The sequence below is a fragment of the Montipora capricornis genome, chromosome 9, assembly GCF_036669925.1.
Source record: "Montipora capricornis isolate CH-2021 chromosome 9, ASM3666992v2, whole genome shotgun sequence".
Lineage (NCBI taxonomy): Eukaryota > Metazoa > Cnidaria > Anthozoa > Scleractinia > Acroporidae > Montipora > Montipora capricornis.
In genome coordinates this window covers 28,286,466-28,308,960 of record NC_090891.1, presented here as the reverse complement: position 1 = coordinate 28,308,960, position 22,495 = coordinate 28,286,466, and the positions used below count along the sequence as shown (strand labels likewise).

Below are 22,495 nucleotides of genomic sequence, written 5' to 3'. Positions count from 1 at the left end.
CGAAACTGAAGGCGAACGAGTTACTAAAGGTGTAATGGCCGGGGTAAAGTTTGGAGAGAATGCGGGTGAAGTGTACCGCGTAGAGGGAGGGCTAATGGGAGAGCGGGGAAATGACGAAACCGATGACAACATATCTGTGGTTACTATTCCTGCCGGAGGATTTCTTGCTTCGCGACTGGATAGCAAGCTCAGACTCATATTTCTTTTGGGTGGAGAGTCGTCTTTCATTTTCCCAATTTCCAAAAAAACGTCCGCTAGTGGTTGAAACTGTGGTCCCCAGTCAAGCAAATGATCCCAATTGTAACTTCCGGTCAACTCCTCACGACTTCCAACAATCGAGCTCAACGAGCCGCCGTAAGAAGGGTGATCGTGTCCTTCGTCAACGAAAGGTCGTATGCCATCAATAATCGATTCATCATCGTCAGCGTCAACCTCGGAGAGCTTCGCGTACAACAAATTTCCGACATCAACTCCACCATCAGCCTCCCCACCCCCCTCCTCACCGAACACATGGAGGCTTTCCTGACTTCCAAGACGAGCGAGCATTCTGTCTATTTTATCCAATCGTTTGTCGATTCCGAGTCCCTCGCCACGCAAAACGCTGCTCGTATCACTGATGGTAAGTTGAGAAGCTTGGTCTGAATCTTGATGAATGCCTGAGTCTGACGCAACGACTGTTCTTACGTAATTCTCCGAAGCAAGACTCCCGACGTCTCCCTTGACGAGTACTGACGGATTGTCGACCTCGAAGTCGACGCCTTCTGAAGAATCTTGGCCACTAGATGCACTGTTCGGAGAGTCCGGCGAATCCGTTCGCCGCGTGGGCGAGTCGCTCGGCCCATTTAAAGGAGATCGTTCTTGAGAGATGCTACGCGGTGTCGATACGTTGTCAACCGATGATTCCATTTGATTGACATTCCCGTTGAGAGATGGGTAAAGAGCGATTGGATCGAACGAGCCATCGAACCCCGAACGAGAATTAGGCCGATCTCTTGCCTTCTTCTTTCGTTTGTACATTGCCACTATGAGAACGAAAAGAACGATCAAAATAACTAAAGCCACGGAAGCTACGGCGATGATAACCGTTAAAGCACTCCCAGATATTCCATCTGTACCACCAGCTGTACTCTGAGGGGTCGGGCATCCAGGACATGCAAAATCGATTCCTACCTCAGCTCGAACATGGCCGACCTTGGAGCCGGGCTTACCACTATCGGCTCGAATATTAAGCGAGACAATTTTTACATTGGTGTTTCGTTTAGCCCTTCGTGACCCGAAATCACGTTCGTTGAGCTCCACACTTCTTCGTTTCCGGTTATTTCTCACTTCATCGAGCGACTTGTTAACGAAGATAACACCCGAGGTGGCGTTGATGCCAAACACTTCCACACTGCTGAAATCAAACGAGTACCGTACAACACCGTCTTCGCCGCCGTCCGCGTCCGTTGCATTAACCTGGCCGACGACGTCCCCAATCTTGGCGTTACCTGGGAGGTCAAATGAGTAGTCGGACTTAACAAAAGCAGGTTCACTTTCGTCTACGCTCTTTATAAAGACGGTAATGTTGATTTTATTTGTCAGTGGAGGGATTCCTGAATCAACGGCAGCAACCTCCAAGGAGAAAGAGGACTGCGTCTCGTAATCAAAAGAAGCGTTGGTACTCAGCCAGCCAGTCCCGCGATCAATAATAAACAACTTTGCTCCATTGCCACCGGTGATGCTGTATTTCACTTCCTTGTTTTTTCCCGAGTCCAAATCGACTGCCAGGACTTGATAAAATTGCTTCCCGACGGGCGCGTTTTCCTCCACTGCAACATTTTGCGGATTCAGAATGTAGAACATCGGTTTGTTGTCGTTCAAATCTCTGACTCCGATGATAACGGATGCAAAATTTGTTAATGCGGAAAGACCTGCAATCAAAATAAACACAAAAGGTGTTCAATAGAAGGCTTACAAACTGAATGAAGTTCTCCACTTATTCTCATTCGCGTGAATGCCGACGCACGCCGATTATATCATTTGGTTAACCGCGTGCTCCCCATGCAAGGCATTCTATTGGGAGAGAGGGCAGGAGAGGGAGACGTGATACTTTGAAACTTTAACCTTTGAACTTTAAACTTTGACCTTTAAACGTTGAACTTTGAAACTATAGTACCTCGAACAACTTTAAACTTTGAACTTTGAAACAATAGTACAGTGTACCTCGAAAATAGGTGATGACTGATTGGGACTTAAATAACGTGTAGACACTTAAATAAAGTTCCTTTCCTTTCCTTTCCCAAAACTTCGTTCGAAGATTGCACGAGCTCACAAATGTATCTCTACAGGTGAGTGAGTTTAGAACGAGTAATCGCAAGGTCTCTAGGATAACTTCCCGAGTTTCCCGGTATCACTTCCAGAATGATTTACACTCACAGAAATGACGTTCTTACCTTGGTCCTTAGCTTGCACTGAAAGTAAATGTCGTTTCATATTCTCATAGTCCAGTTTCTTGACTGTTACTATATCGCCGGTTATCCCATCGATGCTAAAAGAATTTTTATCATTGCCCGTAATAATAGAATAGACCACTTGACCGCTTTTGCCCGAGTCTCTATCCGTGGCAGTGACTCGTAGAAGCGACGTCCCAATCGATACGTCTTCGGAGACCTCTACGGAGTAATCGTTTGGATCAAAGATCGGCCGATTATCGTTCACGTCGGTGATAGTGATGTTAACACCGACAACAACGCTCTTGTTCGTGGTGTCGTCTCTAGCTTCGACTAACAGCAAGTAATTCTTGTCCTTTTCGTAGTCCAAACCTAGTTTGTTCACTGCTATGATTCCAGTTCTGCGCCCAATTCGGAACAACGACTGATGGTCATTCGTGATGAAAAAGCCTATTCTCGTTCCGTTAATTCCGGAAGCACCGACTCTGACAACCTCCGCTCCGGGTTTTGTGTCCTCGGGAATGCTCGCTTCGTACGACGGCAGGTTGAACCTCGGCGTTCGGCTGATTTGAATCTTAACATTCACAAAGGCTCGTTGAGGAGGGACACCACGATCGGTTGCCGACACCATAACGAAGAATAACGATTCCTGTGGGCCGACTTCAATCTTCTGCGCTGTGTAGATACTGCCTGTGTCTGCGTCGATCCTGAACTCCTGGATACCACTGGGAAACGCATAAGATATTTCACCATTGGTGCCGCTATCTTTGTCTTCGGCGCTGACTTGCAAGATGAAAGTTCCGGTGGCTGTTTCTTCAGACAATGTGGCCTGGTACGAGCTGTTCAAGAACTCTGGGGCGTTGTCGTTTACGTCGATAACGTTCACCGTCAGGGTGGTCTGTGATTGGTAAGTTCCATCAGAAACATTGATTTTCAAAGCATAGGACCGAGTCTGCTCGAAATCAAGGGATTCTAAAACAGTAACGACGCCGATCGAACGATCAATGTGGAACAAACTTTCAGTGTCCCTACCATTGCTGAAGGAGTAAATCAAGTTTGGCATTTCATCTGCGTCTAAAGCAGCGATTCGCTTCACGACATACCCCACTTTGACGTCTTCATCGACGCTCACCGTGTAAGGTCCAGAGAATGATGGAACGTTGTCGTTGACGTCGACAACATTCACAAACACGTGACTTGAACTGGACAAGGGTGGGCTACCCTGATCAGTTGCCTTGACAACAAGGTCATAAAATTCACGCTCTTCGCGGTCAATTTGACCGTTGGTTGATATAACACCTGTCTGTGAGTTGATGGCGAATTTGTTCTTGACATTCCCCAGAACAATCTCGTACGATATTTCCTGGTTGCTGCCAGAATCCCTGTCCGTTGCAGTTATCATGCTCACGGTCCTTGCGCTGAAACCACTAGAAAGTAGTGCGTCATCTTCGGCTAGTTGGACAGAAATATTGGCAGGATGAAACAACGGTTTGTTGTCATTCACATCCAGCAAATTCACGTTTAGTGTCAGATAGGCATTGCGTGATGAAAAGGTTTCGAGTGAGGCAATAATCTGAAGCCGGAAGTGACGCACTCTCTCAAAGTCAAGAACTGCTTTATTTGCAATTGTCACGATACCGCTTTGTCGGTTGATAATGAACGCGTTGTCATCGTTTCCACTGATGATACTGTAAACAATACCACTTGAACTCCCCGACCTCGTGGCTATCACTCGCGTGACCTCTTGACCATTCGGGCTGTTCTCGGAAATGGAGACATTCGCAGGGGTGCTGTTTACAAATATTGGGGGATTATCCGTGATCGGACCAACGGTTATCTCCGCGATTCCTCGTCCAGTGAGATTACCACCATCATCTGCTAATACGTTAAGAACATAAGTTCCATTCGGTATCAAAGTAACGCCTTGTTTGACTCGTAGTTCTCCAGAGCTTGTCAATTGAAAATATAAAGAACTGTCGACGAGTTGGTAGGTCATTTGCGTGATTGCCACGGAATCTGGGTCCGACGCGCTCACCGTTAAAACAAGCATTCCTTGAACAACCGAAGGTTGGATCTGGCTGCTGTAGGGTAGCTTTTGAAACACGGGCGCGTGGTTATTCTCGTCAATGAGAGAAATCTTAACTTCCGCTGAGTCTCGCCTGGAGATAACACCACGATCAGTAGCGTAACAGTTGAACGTGTACTCATGAGTCACCGAGAAGTCGAATTGTTTCTGGGTGTAGATCACTCCAGTTTTAGAATCGATACGAAAGACGCTAAAGGTTTTGTTGCTCAAGGAATACACCACTTCCCCGTTTAATCCCTGGTCGCTATCAACAGCTGTTACGTTGAAAATAGCCGTGTTGATTGGTGTAAGTTCCCGGATGTTGATGTCATAAGAAGCTCGAAGGAACGTTGGCCTGTTGTCATTGACGTCACCAACAAATATTGTCACGTGAGCGCTGGAGTTATAAAACGGAGGTGTGATGTCGCTGGCCGTGACAAGTAAATCGTAGCGAGGTATATTTTCTCTGTCGAGTTCGGCTGTAGTCGAAAGTTCTCCGGTTAACTCATCGATAGCCAAATTCTTATCTTCGTTGCCACTTGTTAAAGCGTATCTCAGTCGGCCATTTTGCCCGATATCTGGGTCTTGCGCAGTCATCACATGAAACATGAATGGTGCTCGGTTCTCCATCACGGTTAAATTCAACCAGGACGGATTAAAAACTGGGGCGTGATCATTCCTATCCAGGACAGTGATTTTCACCGTACAGGTGGCAACACGGAACGGAAATGCTTTATCACTGGCGTAAACAGTGAGAAAGTACGCATCCTTCTCCTCGCGGTCCAACGTTGAATTTGTGGAAATTAACCCAGTATCCGCATCAATGACAAATTTCGGCATAACCTCCCCCCTTGGGATGTTGTAGCTCAAGGCACCGTTTGAGCCACTATCAGGATCATGTGCGCTAATCATCATCACAGGGCTACCAACTGGCTCATTTTCGTAGACATCACCGCGAAAAAGACTTTGGTTAAACTGTGGCGCGTTGTCGTTAACGTCTACAAGATCTATAGTCAGCGACTGGTAAGATGTCAGACGAGGAGAGCCTGAATCTGTGGCTGATATGTTTAGCAAATACTTGGTTTTAGTTTCGTAATCCAGTGTACCGTGAAGCTTCAGCAGACCAGAGTCTGGGTCGAGAAAAAATATATTACTGTCTTCCTGTACGATTGAGTACCTGATCAGCGCATTGTCGCCGGAGTCCTGGTCGATGGCAGTAATAGTGATGATAGGGTAACCGATAGGTTCGTCCTCCAATACAAACGTTCGGTCAGGCGACACAAAATCTGGCTTATTATCGTTCGTATCCAGTACAATTATAAACACTGTCAGGGTACTCGATAATCGCTCGGATTCCGAAAAGGCATGATCCGTGGCTCGGACATTTAAAGTGTACTCATCTACCGACTCACGATCGATTGCCCCGATTGTCTGCAACACACCTGTCGTCGGATTAACTTTAAACTTCGGAGGCTGGGGCTGAGAATCGATTGAATACCGAATCCAACTGTTTTGTCCAGAGTCGTAATCGTGAGCTGTGATTGTTGTCACGTTGAAGTTGATAGGAACACCTTCACGCAAGGCTACCGTGACAGGGTTCTTGTCAAATATCGGTGTGTTATCATTGGAATCCAACACGTATACCGTGACAAACAAGTAGCTGCTTTGCCTGTTTTGTCCCTGGTCACTCGCCACGACCCTCAACTGGTACTTTCTCTTTCGTTCGTAATCCAACTGCTTCAGAAGGTTAATTACACCGGAAGTGTCATTGATGGCAAAATAACCACCGGCGTTACCCTGATCAATGGTGTAACGAACTTGTCCATTGTTCCCAGCGTCAATGTCACTGGCTGTCACGATAGTCACTACAGTTCCAATTGGGAGTTTTTCCGGAACATCCACAAAGAAGCTGTTGTTGACAAAGCGAGGGGGGTTGTCGTTCACATCCAATAAATCAACAGTAACAATCAAGATGTTGTCTTTCGGGGGCGATCCGTGATCTTCCGCCACAACGAACAAAACGTATCGGTCTCTTTGTTCACGATCCAATGTCGCAGCCGTTGTTATTTCGCCTGTTTGACTGTCCACAGTGAACATGGCAGTCTCACCAATCATATGACCGCCTGTTAAGTTGTAGCTGATCTTACCGTTCTCACCAGAATCTGGGTCGTCTGCGACAACCTGAAAAAAGGAAACAAGCAGAAATAATTAGTGCGTTCCAGAATGAATATCCATAGAATAAGGTATGGAACAGAGGCCTTGTTGCATATACTAGCAATAATCAAGGGTCAGTGAGGTGTGTTCGATTCCTTTTTTGTTATCGACGAGGCATTTGAAAGTAGTTTTGGGGAGAATCATTTTGTACCCTTGTCTAGTATTCATTCAGAAATGAAGGTATCTTGACTGTTATCTTGTTGCTAATAATTTTACTAATAAAAAACAATTATAAAATGCATGTGTTATAACGCAACATCAGTTTTGTGGGATATCAGTACCCTCCTTGCTGGATAGCCAAACGGAGTGACGGTCACCCATCCAAGTATTAGGCTGTTCTAGGCTCCCTGGTAGTCGCGAAAACGAAAACAACTGCGTATGAAAAACGTGTGGGAGCTTGGGTCGAGGCGAGGCCCCAGCCCAAGCCCCAACTCATTTTTCAAACGCGATTGTTTTCGTTTTCCCGACTACCTGGGAGGCTGGAACAGGCTATCCAAGTATTAGCCCCGTCCAACAGGACTTGACTTCCCTGCGCAAGCCGCAAGATCGAGGTTATTTGTGCCAGAACAAGATAGCGTCCAAACGCTGCATATGGCATCACGATCGATACGCCGAGGGATATCCCTCGGAACTGACACCCACCCCCTCGAACGCAATAACAGAGATACCTAAGAAGCGATTATTCAAACGGATTTTAACCTATGCTTTACTAGTCCTAATTCATCACGGCTGTTTATTGTTGAAAAAAGGAAAAGAAAAGGAAAGGAACTTTATTTAAGTATCTAGTCTTCTAGCGCTGGAGCGGCATGTACTAAAATCAGCAACACCGGAACACCTCGGAACACCGCGGAACACCGGAACACTCCGGAACACCCTGGAACATCCTAGGCCTAGGCTAGGCCTAGGGTTAGCCAAATTGAGGGTTTATTCAGCAACCCAAAACCCTCAATTTGGCTAACCCTAGGCCAAGCTAGACCTTAAGTTGATTTTTAGGCCAAATTGAGGGTTTTGGGTTGCTTCCGGAGTGTTCCGGTGTTCCGGTGATCTGGTGTTCCTGGTTTTAGTACATGCCCGCTGGAGCAGTCATGTTCATGTCTGCCTCCTCTTCAAAGCGAGACTAAGTGCGGATTTTTTTCTTATGAAATTGGTTTTCATTCATATGTAAAGTATAACTAATTACCATCAAAAAAACCTCACACTTAAACTCGCTTTGTAGAGGAGGCAGACATGAACTCGGAAATCGCCTAATCTGGGGGATACTGTAAACTGAAATCAACAAATTAACGCTTGCAAATCAAATCTAATGTTTTTGAGGAGGGGACACAGTGCTGCGGAGGTAGCAGCAGGATACAATACTCTCTAGCAACTGAGCTACGAAGCCTCTCATTTGAGAGCAGGTCAAAAGAAACCAATTTCGACTCACATGTTCCCGTGAAAGGGCCAATGAATGAAATCAGTGTACTTATTAGAAACTGAACTATGGATATCAGATTTCCTGCATTTTCAATGGCTCGCCAGACACAGGCTATCAGTTCATATACCTGCTGCAATGAAACAAGCTGAAAACATTTTTGCAGCTATGAGAAAAAATGGCCAACAAAAACCGTTTTGGACCGGAATTGACCGAGGCAGAAATCGATGCTTTAGTGGAAGAGTTGTTGATCCTGGAGTTTTAAATAGAACAATTATTCCACTAGTATTAAATTTTCAACCTTGGTTAATGCATTTCTCGTACTCTGATTGGTTCATTCAATCTCGGTTATCAGCTCATATACCTTACTTTGACCTTATATGGTAAATGATTGCGCTAAGCGTTGCTAAACTAATTTTTTTTTTTGGCAGAAAGCGAAATTTCTCTAGGAATAAAGCTGAAATAAAAAACGTTTTTGTGGAAAGTCCGGATCGATTCCGACGCTTGGAAGTACGCAAAACGGCAAGAAATGTTTTTGTGATGAGCCTGTGTCTGTTTGACTACTTAACAATTATTCCATAAGCGCGCGTTGGATATGAGATGGTAAATAGCCAACGAGGCGCGTAGCGCCGAGTTGGCTATAACCAGTCTCATATCCAACAAGCGCGAATGGAATAATTGTTTTATTAAATTCCTTCAACTCCAAAAATTTGGAAGTACGAAATATGAGCGGCAAAACCGAGCTAATCCGAGCGAAATCGAAAAAAACTTGATGAGAACTGATGCGATGTTGTGTAATACCTTGTTGTCAGACAGACGCAGGCTCATCACAAAAACATTTCTTGCCTTTTCGCGTACTTCTAAACGTCGGAATTGATCCAAACTTTCCACAAAAAAAGTTTTTTTCTCAGAGCACGCGAAATGCATTATCCGAGGTTGAGAATTTAATAAAAGGTATTACACAACATCGCATCTTCATCAAGTTTTTTCGATTTTGCTCGGATTTTCTCCGAGTTTTTCGCTCGTATTTCGTACTTCCAAACTTTTGGAGTTTAAGGAATTCAAAAAATTATTCCATTGGCGCTTGTTGGATATGAGACTGGTTACAGCCAACTCGGCTTTTACCATCTCATATCCAACGCGCGCTCAAGAAATAATTGTTAAATAACCAACTCGGCGCGTTGTCTACAGTTTATCACTTCATATCCAGCGCACCCTCGTAGAATAATTGTTAAATATTTGAAGCAGGGGGTTATGGACGAAGAAAGGGAGAAGTGATCCTCGAACTTAAATCGACAATTTAAATGATATGACAAGTTGATATTTGTCCAAAGCCAGAGGATCCATTTTCCCTTTTATCTAAAACCCCCATTTCAAATGTATACCTTTATTTCATTAACCCTTTCCCTCCTAAGAGTGACACTTATAGATTTTCCTCTGTCTAACACCAGACGATTTTACTCGTCAATGGGGAGCCCCTCAGGGGTGAAAGGGTTAACAACAGCTAGATTCACTCCAAGACTATGTCCCTGTTAACCCTTTCCCTCCTGATAGTGACACTTATAGATTTTACTCTGTCTAACGCCAGACGATTTTACTCGTCAATGGGGAGCCCCTCAGGGGTGAAAGGGTTAACATGTATGGCTTTTACATGCAGCTGGATATCAATGTTTAGTGATCCGGATATAGCACGCTGAGGAAACTTCAGAAGGAATACACCTAAATGCAAGCAAATATTGCTTCCTTACCCTAATTACAAGAGATCCTATTTGGACATCCTCACGCACTGCTTTGGAATAACTGCGATTCCTAAAGGTTGGACTGTTGTCATTCAAGTCACGTACAGCCACAGTAACAGTAGCTTTATCCTTTCTAGGTACTGCTCCCTGGTCACGAGCTTCTACCATCAAATCATAGGATGACTTGACCTCTCTGTCCAGCACTTTATCAGTTCTTATAACACCTGTGTCGGAATCAACCACAAAAGGAGAACTAGCAGACACAAAACTGTATACAATCTTTGCATTGACTCCCGCATCAGAATCTGTTGCAGACACTTGGCCAACATAAGTTCTGTTGCCCTGATTCTCGCTGACAAGGAAAATGTATTGTTTTTGAATAAACTTAGGATCATTGTCATTAGAATCATCGACATTAACCAACACATTGGCACTTGAACTCTTGGGCGGATTTCCCTGATCTGTTGCAGTCACGCCAAGTTGATAAACTTCCTGCTGCTCCCGGTCCAGCATTTGCTTTATGTAGATCCATCCACTTGGTCTCAAACCAAACAATGCAGTATCTACACCAGGTTGGAAGTTGTATGAAATTCTAGCATTGCTCCCGCTGTCTGCATCTGTTGCCTCAACCTTCAGAATATCTGTTCCACCTGCAACTACCTGCATCATTTCATTGACATGTACAACGTAGGTGGCATTGGTGAATTTTGGTGCATGGTCATTTACATCAACGACAGTAAACCTAAAGGTGGCTGTATCATTCAAGGCAGGAGATCCACCATCCTTGGCTAAGACTACGATTGTGTATTGCCGCGTACGTCCCTCAAAGTCAATGGGGACTGTCAAAGAAAGAGCACCTGTGTACCGATCAAGATGAAATGTGCCATTTGGATTGGAGAGCAGTGTGTAATGTACTTGCCCAAACAACCCACCATCAGGGTCGCTTGCTGTCACATTGTAAAACACTTGTCCAACTTTTGTGTCTTCTAAAATATCAACAACAATTTCGTTGCTAGCAAATGAAGGGCTGTTGTCATTCAGATCGACGACTGTGACAGTCACGTTGGCAAATCCATATAAAGGTGGATTGCCACCATCCTTCGCCTGAACGTTGAGTACCAAAAGTGGCGCTTTTTCATGGTCAACATTTTTTTGTGACAAGATTGTTCCAGTTGAGTTGATAGCAAAGATACCATGCACATCACCACTTCTGATTGAATAATAAATATCAGCATTTGTTCCCAGATCTTTACTAGAGGCATAAACAGATCCCAGAATCGAATGAACAGGAGAATTTTCAACAATGGTGAAATTGTAAGAGGCAGGTTGAAACACAGGGGGGTCGTCATTTATGTCTAACACTGTCACTCGTACAAAAGCAGTATTTTTAGATTTGAATCCACCACCATCCATAGCATTCACTTCAAACTGGTGAAAATCCTTTGTCTCTCTGTCCAGTGCTTTGAGCAGTGTCACCAACCCAGTCGATGGATTTACATGAAAGATACCATCTATGTTCCCAGAAGAAATATAAAAAGTCAAGTGTGAAAACAATCCACTGTCATCATCTTTGGCTAAAATAGTTGTTACAGCATCTCCAACAGTTAAGTTTTCATAGACACTGACATTATAAATTGATGGATTTATGACAGGGTAATTATCATTCACATCTTGAACGGAAATGTTCAAATTAGAGCTTGTTTCACGCCAGCCACCATCAATAGCCATAACTTTTAACAAGTAAGAGGAAAGATGTTCATGGTCTATTGGCCCTGCTGTTGATACAACTCCTGTGTTAGAGTCTACAACAAAAGGAATTTGACTCTGTCCTTTTTCCAAGGAATAACACACTTTTCCATTCATGCCACTGTCAATATCTGTTGCTGAAACCTGCACAACAATTGTTCCATTGGCTACATTTTCTGCAATCGTTGCAAAGTACACATCCTTGCTAAACACTGGGCTGTTATCATTTGTATCGCTTAAGTTCACAAACACTGTACAGTTAGCTTTTAAGGGTGGTGTTCCTGAATCAGTCACTGTTACGTTCAGCACAGGTTGCTGGACTTTCTCTCGATCCAAAAACGCTGCTGTGCGTATTTCACCAGTCGATGAATCGATTTGGAACCATGTCTTATAAAGATCAGCTTGTGGAGAGTAGCTTATGTTGTAAACCAGCTGCGCATTTGTACCCAGGTCCCTATCAGAAGCATGAGCAATCACAACATGTGTACCGATGGTAGCATTTTCTGATAACACAGCATTAAATATTGATTGATCAAATACAGGGCGGTTATCATTGACATCTCCAACATTTAGAATAAAACTATCACGTGAAGTTTGCTGGGGCTGGCCCCTGTCTTTGGCCACTACCCTGAGCGTAAACGTTGACTGTGTTTCTCTATCTAAGTGCTTAGCCACAGCAATAACATCAACATTATTGGCAGGATCAGATTGAACACTAAAATGACCATTTCCCCCTTCTAAAGTGACATCAACTTCACCATTTTTGCCAGAGTCCCTGTCCGAAACATAAACTCGCGCCACTACAGTTCCAACAAGAGCGTCCTCAATAACTTGATACCTTCCACCGCGCTCGAATTGGATACGAATATCGGGAGGGTTGTCGTTTTCATCAAGTACATATATTGCGACGCGAGCACGCGAAAACATGCCCGAGCCAGGGTTCTCTGCTTTCACGTAAATATTGTAGTCTTTTTTGTCTTCATAGTCAAGTACGACGTTGTTGACTATAATGCCAGTTTTATGAAAAATACTAAAAGTGCGATCAGGATCAGAGTGCGAGCCACGTTCGATGCTATATTCCACATCGCCGTTGGTGCCAATATCATTATCGGTAGCAAACACTCGCAAAATCGAGGAATGAATTGCAGAATTTTCCAGAGTATTTGCTGAATACGAAGTATTTAAAAACACTGGCTTGTTATCATTTACATCTCCAACTGTAATGTTGACGAGAGTGAAGCCTACTCGAGCAGGGTTGCCCCCATCTATGGCGGAAATATTCATCAAGTACGCGTCACGCGTTTCTCGATCGAGGTGTTTTCCGGGAGCAAGAACAAGTTCGGCGCATAAAGCCCCCTTTCGGTCCGTAAATTCTCTAAGCATAAACATATCTCCAATGTTTCCTGATAAAAGTGAATATCCAACCGTCGAGTTCGAGCCGAAATCGCCGTCCTCTGCTTTGAGGTTTTGCTGCACAGGAAGTCCTTCCTCGAACTTCCAATCGTAAACAGCTTGAGAAAATCTCGGAGTGTTGTCGTTCAAATCAGTGACATTTACATAAACTGTGTGCGTTTTGGGACTTAAAGGATCGAAATCGAATAGAGTAATATAGTAATTTGCAACGGTTTCACGGTCTAAGATAACTTTCGTTGTGATGATTTTTGTTGATATATCGACGGTTAAGTCAGAACTCGGATGGATTTCCACCACCTGACTGAAGGCGACATATGATATATTGCCGACAAGAGATCCCTTGGGTAAGCCTTCAGAAATATAGAAATTGCTTGTTGCTGATGCATTTGTGCAAGGTTGGTGCAAATCAAACACAAATGCTATCCATAACAACACGACGTACCAAAGGCAGCCCTTAGTTCTAAAGAGGCAAACATTCCTCGAAATAACGCATGGTCGATGATGAACCATAACGCTTTCCTTAAGATTTCAAGCTAAACCACGTCGCTTTTATGAAACAAAGCCCACGTTATAAATCCACAAAGATGTCGTAGATTCGACGCATATCCTTAACGGCTTTCACACAGGATTGTTCCAACGCCTCGCCTCACGTTTTCTTAAAGCAACCATGTATCGATCCACCAGCAATCAACAAAATTACATCACGCCAAGGTTCGCAAGCAAACCATGAAATTTTCTCCCGAACGGTGTTGTTCACGAGGTTGACCTCCCTTAGAATCCTCGTACCTCAGCTAAGAAGTTTTCAAAAGGTGGTTACAATGGCCAGAAATCCACTTCAGACGATACACTTCAACCGATTATATTTTAAAGTCAATTCGGACAGCGTTGTAATGAAATACGGATCACGTGATCAATCGTCGCAACCAAATGAGTTTTCAAGATTCTAAAATTTCCTTTTATCCATTGGAGTGCAGTTGGAAGTTGATACTTCAATGCAGAAAAGAGGACAGGCTTGATTTAGTGTAATTATCTTCGCTTCCTACGGTGCACTGCTAATATTCGTCATCATTCGACTGAAATACCGTAATTTTGGTCAAAATGGCCCTCTTATTCCCACGAGAATTGGCCGTTGCACTATGTTGACTCAGACTGTGCTAATGAATTTTACTTCACTATCAGTTTGCAATGTTGTTGCATAGTTTAACAACGCAAATATTCAAATGTCTGCTTCATGTCTTGACGAAAGAAGAATTTTGAAACCACTCGAATATGTGTGCTTACTCAAGTCGGCATATTGATAGTTAAGCTATTACTGTCACAATTCGCGACAAGGAAAATGGCTGTAAACTCTCGAACTCAAGACAAAAGCTGTCAGCAAAATGATTCCTATTGGGTACTATCCTGCTATCTGTTTAAGGACATTTCCATGTTGCTAATTAACTAGATTTTATTGAATACCCTTCCGCGAGAACTTACTTCTCGCCTTTCGGCGGAAATGCAAACATCACCAGGGGGGAAATATTTCTCCATAATGTGTTTAGATTAGACTGGCAAGGAACAAAGGCGTCTTTTAAGAGAAGATCTCGTGTCATGCCCTATGTTACACAAACTCCATCTACGGCAAAACCAGTGTACGGAAACATGCGAGTGGCCGTTTAGAAATCTGAACACTAAAATATCAACTGCTTGCCAGTCAGCTACATAGACCTTTAGCCGATCAGCCGAATTTTTTTCGAAGCTGCCCTAACTAACCACTAAAACACCTGTACTTGTTTCTGAAATGAAAAATTGCGACCAGACCAAAGCTTATTCAACTTTCTCAGTTTTCACACGAGTCTAACGGAAAGAAATGAAATTTAGCACGTTTTTTCATGCATGGCCTCTCTACCAAGGATCATCACGATTTTCAATCAAAAGCAAAACTACTGCACAATTGCTAATTATCATCACTCCTTTCAACTGGAGATAAAAAATAATTACAATACTGGTTCTTACAAGGGTGACTTATCGAACACAGAAAAAGAATTAATTAATACTGACGAGATTTCGGAATAAAAATTTAAAACAAAGTCTCTGTTTGGTCGATTTCGCTAGAAACCATTACATGAAAGCGACGATTTTAATTTCGACTCGTTAAAAAACTTTTTTTTGTGTAAACCCAATCACATTTCGAGCAGTTTTTATCTTTCATCTCTGTGAAATCAGCGCTTGAATGATTTCGAACAAAACAAGGACAAATATTGAATCGGAAGAAGATTGTATCACATAGAACGCTTTTGTGCATTAATTTACACAATTTAAGTATGCTTGCACAAATGACATAGCGGTAAAATCTTAAATCTCTCGTTTTTTTAACTTGGATAATCAGAAGATTTAGAAGTTAATTTTGTAAGAAATGCCTATTCTTGTCGAGTACTTACACGAGGTCCATATATTGGCCTATCAAATTCAACAAATCGCAAATACCATTACACAATTTTTTTTTTAGGAAAACAGTCAGCAGAAGAAGTCTCCCAAAAGGAAAGTCTCTTGGAGAGTTAGCAGATATTTTACTGACAACTAATAAAGTTACGATTACGATAGGTTTATCCTCATTTGGTCGCACCAGGACGTCTCTAATTCCGACAAGTGTCCCATTTCCTTTTACTGTCACGTAAAATTAATTGCGTTTTTTGAATTAAAGAATCATTTTATGGATAAAAAACATCTGATCACGGAAAAATGCTTTTATCGCCCATTAGCAAGGTTGACAAATTAAATTTTCAAAAGAAGTGGGAATTTAATTTTTAAAAAGTAGGAAATATGAAAATGTTAGTTTTACCAATATTTACCAGCCTCTGTTTTGAGAGCGGCTTTGAACTAAGTTAGCTTGCCCACGCCAATCTTTAAGATCATTACTTAACTCATGAAACTGATGAGTTAACTGATGAGTTAACTTCTGAAACTGATTGTAAAAAAAGTTCCTTATAAATGGCAAATATAGGTTGACGCAAGTGCTGGCTGGGCGGGAAGGTCTGACCAGTTCTGTCTTTTGCATGTGTGTTCACTTCACTTGGACAGACTCTTCGGCAAAGCAATAATAAAAATTATTGTGCAAAGTGAACAATTTTTGGGCCGAGAGACATGTTAGTTTCACAGCGTGAGTTGAACAGGGAACAAACAAACTCTAACAGTCCTGGAACCCAGGCCATGCATGCATAGTCCAGAGTGATGCAACGTCTTTCTCCATTCCTTCGGCCAATCATTATCCCCGTTGAAATAGCATAGTATTCATCGTTATTAAAATTCACTTATATCTGACAAAAGAAAAAGAGGCGATTTTCATTTCCCAATTTGGGATTCTTAAAATAAACGTCACACAGTTTAAACCTTTCGCACGCAAAAGTGAGATCTCGATTTCGGTGTTTTGAAGTTTAGGATACCTCCTACTGCGAAGTTTAATTTCCGGATCTTTTAACAAGTGTTCCTCCAATCTATCGATTTTCAAAACAAAGGCGGTCCCTTTTTGGTTGAATCCAAAAGCCACAGAGTAATTAAGACAGGGTTTCATGAAACTACAAACGAGCTTCTGGAAGCTTTGTCATAAACTGAAAACACACTACATTGTTGTGTCTGAACACGAACTGTAAAGCCAACATGTGGAAAAGAAATTCGAACGGATTTTGTTTGCTTGGGGGAAAGACACGACCTTGAATAACCTCTTTAGTCTCACGATCACAGCCAGCTGCACACGAAAGTAAACCGCGATCGCGATCCATTCTCCATGGGCTGAGTTGTTGAGTCCCTGGCTAATTGGCTCCTTGGCTACAGTTGTGAATAGCTTAAAGGTGTGCCAACCACAAGTAAGGTCAATTAAGCAATGATATTTTCAACAGGAAATCCCAAAATAAGGTGGCGGGAAAAATCTCTGTCACTTTGCTGAGTGAAAACCGACGCTGTGCTCTGATTGGTTAGTTGGACCATGCCGCTTTCTTGTTTGGTGATTAGTTGTTTTACTGTAAGGGTAAACAGTTTGAGTGACGCATGCATAATAAGCCAAAAAAAAAAAAAACACAAAAAAAAAACCTTTTAAGTAACCAATTGGGAAACTTTATGATATTAAAAGATCTTTGTGTTTTTGTCAATTCTCACGAACGAGACAGGGGGGTTGCAAACTTGCAGCGAAAATTTGGCTGTACAAAAAAGGCATATTATCTTTTAACTTTTTTAATTTCAGAACTTTCCGCCCCAAGAAAGGATCAGTCCTTAAAGGAACACAGTTGCAGAGCTTCAACAAGGATAGAGAATCATTAAAAATATTAAATATGTAGCACGAGTATTATTTTATCGAGGACTGTATATCAACGCGTCACAGTATTTTTAATGACTTTAAATCATATGCTCTGCGTAAGATGTACTTGATGTATTTTCTGACACTCAATACTGCGTAAAACACTACAAGTAGAGTAAAAGGTTGAATAGAGGTAAGCTAGAAAATAAACTGAGAAAAGAAAAGAGAGAAATAATCTGCAAACAACCTAGCCTGCGTGGCAGGCGCTAAAAAGGGGATGGGAGAGGGGAAAATTGGGCGCGCGCGAAACGCGCGCGCGCGCCCAATTTTCCCCTCTCCCATCCCCTTTCTAGCGCCTGCCACGCAGGCTACAAACAACCGCGACCATGCTCTTGTCACTCGCGCAGTAGTGGCTGATTACTCGTAGCTGGTTGAAATAGGTCATAGTGAGTCGCAAGGTGAGATAATCTGATGTCGGTTTTTCAAAGGGAGGATGGGGCTATCCGACGGATAAAAGGCCACCCAGCGGGGAGCGGGAAAAAAAAAGAACTACTGATCCTTCATTACCAGTTGAGTTATCCCTCGGATAATATCCCAGTTCAGTGAATAGCGCTATCAACAAATGAGCAACTGAACGAAGATACCGGGCTGCTTTTAACAGTAAAAATTCCTCATTGAAGAGCAACTATGAGTGCACTAATCCACCAGCAAGGTCACACAATTTTCAGTCCCTTGGATTACGTGGTCAACACAATTACCCTCAAATTGGATTTATCTTTGCAGGAACTCATGATTCTAAGAGAGCGCACGTTGGGTGTGAGACTGAAGATAGGCAGCGAGGCGCGAACAGGATGCTAGAAACGTAATATGCGAGGTTGAATATTAACAATAATTGGTTAACCATGCAGTGACCAGCACAACAACGAAAGCAGCCGGTGCAGAAATAGGTTATTCTTTGCCAAAGGAAATTTTAATACGCCGCGGTGTTTATATGGTAGCCTTTGAACAGGCTCTCTTCGCAAATGAAGGGCCGGAAGACAAAGCACTGCACATCAGAAAAATGCACAAGTTCGTTAATTGAAGTTGTCATCTTGTTGAATTAAGAATTCAAAACACAATTTTGGATTATTGGTACTCTAAAGGGAGGCTTTGATTTTATCCTGAGTACGTGTTTCCTGTTCTTAAATTAGTTCAATTCGTTGGCCGTTCATTGTCCATTAGAGATATACGGTCATATGTTACTTTTCATCTGTTCTTGGGTGAGCAAATTTAATCCGTTTTGCTGCGTGTCTTACCAGAGATAAATAAATTAGACTTTTAAAATCAAAAGAAAATTAATAATGCTGTCATTGACGTTTTTGTGGCTCGAGCAAAAAAAACAGGTTGCGTAACCCCTTCATTCGCAATATCAAAACGTTCATTCTCCTTACTTGTACCATAAATTTCTTTGTTCTTTGTTTGGTGCAAGAAATAACACAAATTTACATGGAAGATGGTCTAATATCACATTTTTTTCATAAAGAAACACGATCGACTAAAAAAACATACGTGAAGGAATTATGCAGACAGCCCTATATTTGTTTACCAACATAATAGATGGGCTTTTCACTTAATAGTCCTTATTCAAACAGTGAAGTTTAATTGTGTCCATCTCACCGCCATATTTTAACACTTTAACATTGAATATTATGGACTTAAAGTACGGAAAAAATGTACTATTTCATTTACTTGGGATAAGACTTAATTTAAAATTCTTATCTATCTTTTGTTTAATTAACGCCATCTACTCTCCCGCCATTCGCAGTAAGAGCGAAGAATTTGTATTGTTAAATATCAAACAACTGATAGCGTCGAGTGCAGTACTTAGGGCTCGTCACAATCTTTAAGGGCACTTTCCTTTTGTCAGAATTGCCCAGCCAGACTTGTCAGTTTGCAAAGGAAATGCAATAATTTGAAGGAACACTTGCAGGATAATCCCTTGCATTCTTCTGGAGGAGAATATATCATCCTCAAAGTGTGTTAATTTGAAGACGTCGAAGAGCTGACCGGCAAGACCGGGCATTTGGAAGGACTCAGTTCTGTCAAATGGAAAGCGCTCAAAGAGAACTTCAATAAACCAAATCGGCTATTGTAAGCTCAATGTTGTACCCAATTCAAACAAAACGAGGTATTTCTATATCGCTTCAATATGAATGCTGCATTATAAGGCAAGTACAATACACCGAAAGAATCTTAACCCGGGAGATTTGAATTGGGTACAACATTGATTTAGCCGATTTGGTCTACAGCAGTCTCCTCCATTCCGATAAGCTCCATGTATTACAAGAAAGCACTGCCAAAGATATGACAAATGTTTGCTTCAGGATATTATATTTAAAGTCCAACAAGCCTCTTCCTCGTACCCAGGGTCTCATCATTTTTACTAGGGATTTTAACCTGGCCTTCCTTAATGCTTTGCGACTTTAGGCGGCAGACAACATTTTCGTACAATTTGTCTGAATTGCCTGAAACCTGCAGCAAAATCAAAGCCTCAGGAAAACGTGCCTTAACTCTACGTTTAGTCGCTTTATGAAGCAGATCCAATAAAATCGCGGTTAGTGGTCGCGGTTGGGCTCACGGTCTTGCCAAAAGGTCGCGGTTAGGGGTCGCGGTTAGAGGACGCGGTTAACCGGTCGTGGTTAGAGGGCCGGACGCGGTTACGGGGCACGGTCAGCGGACTTACAATTGTAGTTGGAATTACAGTTAGCGGACGCGGTTAGCACAACGTAGTATCTTCATAAATATTCTTGGTCTTTGGCCATTTCAACTTAATCAAAAACATAAAACAAACAGCGCCTACAAATGTTTTTGATAAAGCAGTGTGTCTGTTTCGTGATCTTCATATACATGGTAGCTATACAGGATACCACATGGTGGCGCGGGGATACCTGCTTGTTAATGAAGTAAATACATTACATATGTCACGTTCATGTGCTATATCACGTTACGTTATCATTTGAAATCTTTTTAATTACTTCATAACATGTGGATATATATTCTGTAAATTCGCTAGATCTCCAAATAAACCTGATGACGGCTGGTATTGGCCAGCCGCAATATCGTTAAAAAATACATTTTCGCGCTGTTTTATCAGTCGTGCAATAGTCTACTTGACTTTCATAAATGTACATGTTTGAAGTGTGGGTTACACGCGAGAGTCGCGAGAGTGGCTTCATAGCTCAGTAGTCAGTTGGCAGAGCATTGCACCAGCATTGCATAAGTCAGGTGTCCATATGAGAGAATTGCTTATATTGGCCAGTTAAGTGCGATCGAGGATCACTTCCCTTGAGTGTTTTCGTAAAAGTAAGACATCAAAAAAGTGTCTATTTTTTTAAACTTAATACACTGTAAAAGTAGAGGGCTTATCCTCGTGGCGTCTTTGTAACAAAGGCATTTCCTTAGCTCGTGGCAAAGTGACAACTCTTCCGCAGAGAGAAATAACTGTTTCGTTTAATCCTTTCTATCTTCTAAAAGATTTAGTGTGAAGCGATACTATTTGATTGTTTTTGAGCAACAAGTGTTGATCTATTGAAGTTTATTTTATCATCCAAAAGTTAAAATCCATGAATCTATTAGAATCTGCGTCTACAGACTCGGAGACTACGTTCATATTGTGACTCTTTTGGACAGCTTTCTTTACCGATTCTTTCTTTATAACTTTCTCGTTATGTTTGGATAAGACTTTTAGCTCCGGAACAAAGGCTCTAAACTTTGGTTTTTAAGATCTTACTGCATTCTTTTCATGCTTAGCTTTAAAGCCACATTAATCTACAGTAGGTTAATTTGGGTAAATAGGATTAGCAAAAGGGCAAAATGGTCGCGTGCCTGCTGTGCCACATATTTTGGAGACAATTTCAGATGACTGAAAATTTTCAAAAAATATTACAAAAAGGCACTTTCGACCGTTCAATCGCCTCCGCCGTCATAAACGTATAAACAAGCAGTTCATTTGACATGAGCTATTTCGTTCTTTAATGTTTCGGAAAAGAAATAGCTATACCGTGACTTACAGCTGCAAAGTACGTTGTCCAAGAGTAGATTTGTCTTCAAGAGCATGTTTTATTTCAATCATTTTTAAGTCGAAAAGGATGCTTGTTTGTCCTTCAGTCTTAGGCGTGATGACATTATCCCTTTTAATTTTCGTAAACACAAACAATAACTTTAAATAAACACATTTCCAATTTCAACTGTACCACTAGAGCGGTGTTAAGAATTATCCTATTTTACCGGAGGTATTTTACCGGAGGGGTGCATCTTTGGAATTATTGAAAAACCCCAAAATAATGTTGAATATAACGTTGATTATTTCAAGTTGTAGAGAGTGTTATATGTGTGTCTACATCTCGTAAGAGTCAATAAGCCATATTCCTGTCCTCGCGGTTAGGAACTGTTGCTGGAGCCTCCATCGCATGCTCGTTCCAGTCAAACCCGTGAGAACACGATTACGGTCTTACGAATGGAAAGCATTGTCCTCGGTAATTAGTAGCGCTTAGAGGCAGATTTCAAATTTTCAAATTAACTTTTTCGGAAATTTCATCAGTCAGATGCTAAGCAAACACGCTTTCGACACACACTTATGATCGGTCCATACTATAGAGCGTTTTCACATGACGTCACGGCGTCCATGTTGGTGTTCCAAAACAAAGGAATGTCGGCCATGATGGTGTACCAAACTAATCCTCCGAGAATTGAACTCTATTTTTATGCAAATACTTTCTTTTGTTTCAGTAATCCAATATGGCTGCTGGTCACGTGAGTGAAACGCTCTATTAGTGTCCAGGAAGTAAACGCACGATGGGAGGGACGTCAAAGTTGACTCTTCTCGATTGAACGGTAGTGGTCTTGGATTAAAGTTTTCGGCAAATTGTCCAGGGACAAATGTAAAACCCGCGTGCAAATATGGTAACCTCAAGGTGTGTTAAAAGGGAATAAGCCATTTTCGAATTCATGTCCGCTTCCTCTTCAAAAACTAATTACCATCACAAAAACCTCGCACTTGGCCGCTTTCAAGAGGAGGCAGACATGAACTCAGAAATGGCCTATAAGCTCCGTGACGCTCAATTTCAAAGGTCACATTCTTTGAGTTAACAGAGGAAATGGGATTCTTTCCTGGCCGAAGAGAAAAGCAAAAGTAAAACTAGTAAGACTTGGATCAGCAACGCTAAGTGA

General features: G+C 42.2%; 1 protein-coding gene across 1 annotated transcript in view; it reads right to left on the bottom strand.

The window, feature by feature from the left end:
* The window catches only part of LOC138015105 (protein dachsous-like), a 16,302-nt gene extending 1,318 nt beyond the window's left edge, over window positions 1-14,984 (bottom strand). Inside the window, exons 1-3 of the mRNA XM_068862023.1 lie at window positions 9,868-14,984; window positions 2,433-6,675; window positions 1-1,910 (exon numbers count right to left, since the gene is read on the bottom strand). The exon at window positions 1-1,910 is cut by the window's left edge and continues 1,318 nt beyond it. Coding sequence (XP_068718124.1) covers window positions 1-1,910; window positions 2,433-6,675; window positions 9,868-13,527 — 9,813 coding nt within the window. The 5' untranslated portion in view covers window positions 13,528-14,984. The remainder of the gene's footprint in view (window positions 1,911-2,432; window positions 6,676-9,867) is intronic.
* Window positions 14,985-22,495: the final 7,511 nt, after the last annotated feature.